This window comes from Hevea brasiliensis, chromosome 17 (assembly GCF_030052815.1).
Source record: "Hevea brasiliensis isolate MT/VB/25A 57/8 chromosome 17, ASM3005281v1, whole genome shotgun sequence".
NCBI lineage: Eukaryota > Viridiplantae > Streptophyta > Magnoliopsida > Malpighiales > Euphorbiaceae > Hevea > Hevea brasiliensis.
The window spans coordinates 9,558,337-9,562,100 of record NC_079509.1 but is presented as its reverse complement, the minus strand read 5'-3'; the positions used below and the strand labels follow the sequence as shown (position 1 = coordinate 9,562,100).

General features: G+C 36.6%; 1 protein-coding gene across 1 annotated transcript; it reads left to right on the top strand.

The window, feature by feature from the left end:
- Positions 1-548: 548 nt before the first annotated feature.
- On the top strand, positions 549-3,409 carry LOC110660495 (protein JINGUBANG). Its single transcript, XM_021818832.2, has one exon. It carries the CDS (start codon positions 1,995-1,997, stop codon positions 3,195-3,197), a length of 1,203 nt encoding a protein of 400 aa, XP_021674524.2. The 5' UTR covers positions 549-1,994; the 3' UTR covers positions 3,198-3,409.
- The last annotated feature ends 355 nt before the right edge of the window (positions 3,410-3,764 follow it).

Below are 3,764 nucleotides of genomic sequence, written 5' to 3'. Positions count from 1 at the left end.
CATTCAGTTTAATTTGAATTAATTGATTTTTGGGTATTGATGAATTTTTTTTATTTAAACTTAATTTTTAAATTATGTTATCTGATTTTGATCTTGATTTAAATTTAATAACTATTAATTAATAAAATTAAATAATTTATGTATATAAAAATACATATAATACATAACTTTCCTATAATAATAAAGTAATTTAAAAATAATAAAGCAATTTCGTTTAATTAAGTTAAATTAATTTTTTTATAATAAATCTGAAATAATCAAAATTCTTAAATAAAAAATCAAATCAAACTAAATTATCTTAAAAATCAAACGATATTATGACAATTCAATTCAATTTATTCAGTTCAAATTAAATAGTACTCACCTATTCTCTATTTAATCACCCGGACAAGAATATATCACAATCGAAAATAATCCAAAATTCAATCTAGAATGATACAAATTATTATCAAGCCAAATCCAAAATCATTAGATAGAATCAATTCCAAATCTATAATCATATAATCCCAGAACTCATATAATTACAAGACAAATTAAATCAATTTACAATGAGAATCACAATTAATTTACCATCTCAAAATTCATTATCAGAATCTAAAGGAGGGAGTGAAAATTTAACAAAAAGGATATTGTAAATCAAAACCCAAAAATATTGAAGCATAGAGCGAAAGATGGTGATGAAGAAAATTAAAGCTCTTCATAAACATCATAGCTTTGTCATCTCCAGCTCCTCTCTCTCTCTCTCTCTCTCTCTCTCTCTCTCAGCCATCACAGAACACCATTTTGCATCACAGCTCTGCCATCTCCAGCTCCACGTCACCTCTTCTCCATACTACACAACCACAACACCCAACTCACCTCACCGCCTACGCTAAATTGCCATTAACCCAGCCACATCGCACTTCCGTCTTCACCCCTTAGCAATCACAAGATCTCCAGACCACCTGCAGAATGCTTAAACTCCTCTCGATGCCACACTTGTTAACTAACTAGGCCCATTACCCAGTTCCCTCATGCCTTACCAGCTCTTCTTCCCTTCTAATTTCGACTTTCCTGTTCATATTATCCTTGCTTCTAAAAAAAAAAAAAAAAACTCTCCTAATCAACATGCAACTCCTCTCGGTGCCAAGTCTTGCTTCCCTTTGGACTCTAGCCTCACCGTTGTCGTGATCAAAGCCTATCAGTATCATCGCTGTTCGAACCCTTGAACTACCCAAGTCTTGCTCGCGTCGATTCGCCTATGTGACGCCATTGGATTTTTTGGGTAGCTAAGGAGGAGGTTTGATGGTGAGGAAGAGATAGAAAGAGGGTAGGAGAAGGGAAAAGAGAATTTTTATGTCTTTTCCCTTGTTAACTTAAAATATGTTAAATTAAGTATTTAATCAGAAAACCGGTTATTACAAAGTTAAAATGATTTTTATGTTACAATATTCTACATGTTCTAAGTTCAAGAACAAAGAGGGAATTTATCCCTTATCCTTGCGATTGCAGATGATGGAAGCAACCATGTGGATGCATGCGATAATCCACAGAGGATTATTTTAGTAGCGGTGGGTCAATCCTGCTTAGCTGAGTACTAAGGAATTGAGGATGAAACTTACGTCACTATACTTTCTTTATCTGTTTTTGATGGATAGATGAACCATTTCCCAACTTAACAGATCTGTCATTGGAAACATCAGATTTTCTCTGTTTCCTGCGCAAAAGAGAGAGAGAGGGAAAAAAGGGTGAAATAATAAATAAATCCTTTCAGGCTGTGCATTACCAATTCGTACACTTCACCTGGATATTAGAAAGGTCTAAGTGGGCCATTCGTGCTTCACTTTTAGCAAAACCTGCATTTTCTCTTCATCTAATTGTCTCTTTTATTATTTAATAACCCTTAAGCTCAGTAATCCCGTTCATTCTCAATATAATTCATTCACTTCCACTCGCCATCTACCTCCCATTTCTCTTTCCCCTTTTCTAGTTCTTTCTCTCAGATTTTGGGAATCATGCAATGCCACTCAGTATATGATTCTCAATCCCAGTCTAATCACCATCAATCAAACCTAGCATCTCTTTGCTCTCAGCCAGGTCTCCTGTCAGTTCCTTCCCTTTCCTCACAACCCCATCACCAATTCTTCCTCTCCAACACCGACCACCACTGCCTCACCACTCTTAAGGGTCACAGCAGCTATATATCCTCTCTCACCCTAGCCGGTAAGTTCCTCTACGGTGGCTCCTCAGACAAAGAAATCCGATCCTGGAAGCGAAACCATCTGGACTCAGAACTAGATCATGAAAACCTATGCTACAACGTTGTAGCTGTGGGGAAAGGTGCAGTGAAGTCCCTAGTAGTTTTAGCTGATAAACTTTTTAGTGCTCATCAAGACCACAAAATCCGAGTATGGAAAATCAGTAATCAAGAACCTGATCAACAAAAGTATACCCATTTAGCCACGCTACCCACACTTGGTGACCGAGCCTTGAAGATTCTACTACCAAAGAACCAGGTTCAGATTAGAAGACACAAAACATGCACATGGGTTCATCACGTAGATACAGTCTCTGCGCTTGCCTTGTCAAAGGACGAGTCTCTTCTTTATTCCGTTTCATGGGATAGGACACTCAAGATATGGAGGACAAGTGACTTCAAATGTTTGGAGTCAGTATCAAGTGCACATGATGACGCCATAAATGCAGTGGCAGCTTCAAGTGATGGGGATGTTTATACAGGATCAGCAGACAGGAAAATCAAGGTGTGGAGGAAAAGTTCAGGAGAGAAGAAGCACTCCCTAGTGGCTACGTTAGAGAAACACAACTCAGGGATCAATGCCCTGGCACTAAGCACTGATGGGTCTATTCTGTACTCCGGTGCTTGTGACCGGTCTATAGTGGTCTGGGCAAAGGATGGTGCCGATGGTGGCATGATGGTTCTGGGTGCTCTTAGAGGGCATACAGAGTCCATATTGTGCTTAGTGGTTGTGTCTGATTTGGTATGTAGCGGTTCTGCGGACAAAACCATAAGAGTTTGGAGACGTGTTGAAAGGAACTATTCGTGTTTAGCAGTGTTGGAAGGGCATAAAGGCCCTGTCAAGTGCTTGAGTGCAACAATTGACGGACACAACCCATCTCATACATCGTACCTTATTTACAGTGGGAGTTTGGATTGTGATATCAAGGTGTGGCAGGTTAATGTTCCTATAGATCTCTAGCAGAAACTACATCAACTGTGACATTTTGTAAATATCAAATGATTTGAGAAGAGAGTGCAGTTCCCTGCCTTTTCTTTTACTTTCATCTTTGTTATTTTTCTGTTTCTCCTTGTTAAGGCCTTCTGTTGTTTAAGATTACTGTGCAAGATTTGGGACTAATGATCCACGACCAAATTTTACTCTCAAGGATTAACAAGGGTCTGTTTGATTTATTTGTCTTATGATTTAATTCATTTTTAATTTAATCCACCAAGAATGACTTACTAATAATAACATTGTGATCCGCAGCCTATTAAAAAATAATTAAAAAAATTGTAGAATATTCAGATATAAATAATTGAATTAAAAAATATATATATTAGAACAGGTCTTTTCCAAAAAGTATATCAATTGCCTTTCTTTTCTCATTGAAGAGGGAACTAAGAAGCAATTGGAACCTTCACTTACCTCCGACAAATAGTTATAAGCTTACATATTAACATTTAAACTCTGCTTTGTTTCATAGAAAATGATTTATATATAAAAAATATATTTTATAAAAAAGTTTTTAAAAAAATTTTATGTGAA

What these genes read in the sequence shown, in the direction of transcription:
- LOC110660495 (XM_021818832.2), top strand. Translation starts at nt 1,995, where the DNA reads ATGCAATGCCACTCAGTATATGATTCTCAATCCCAGTCTAATCACCAT.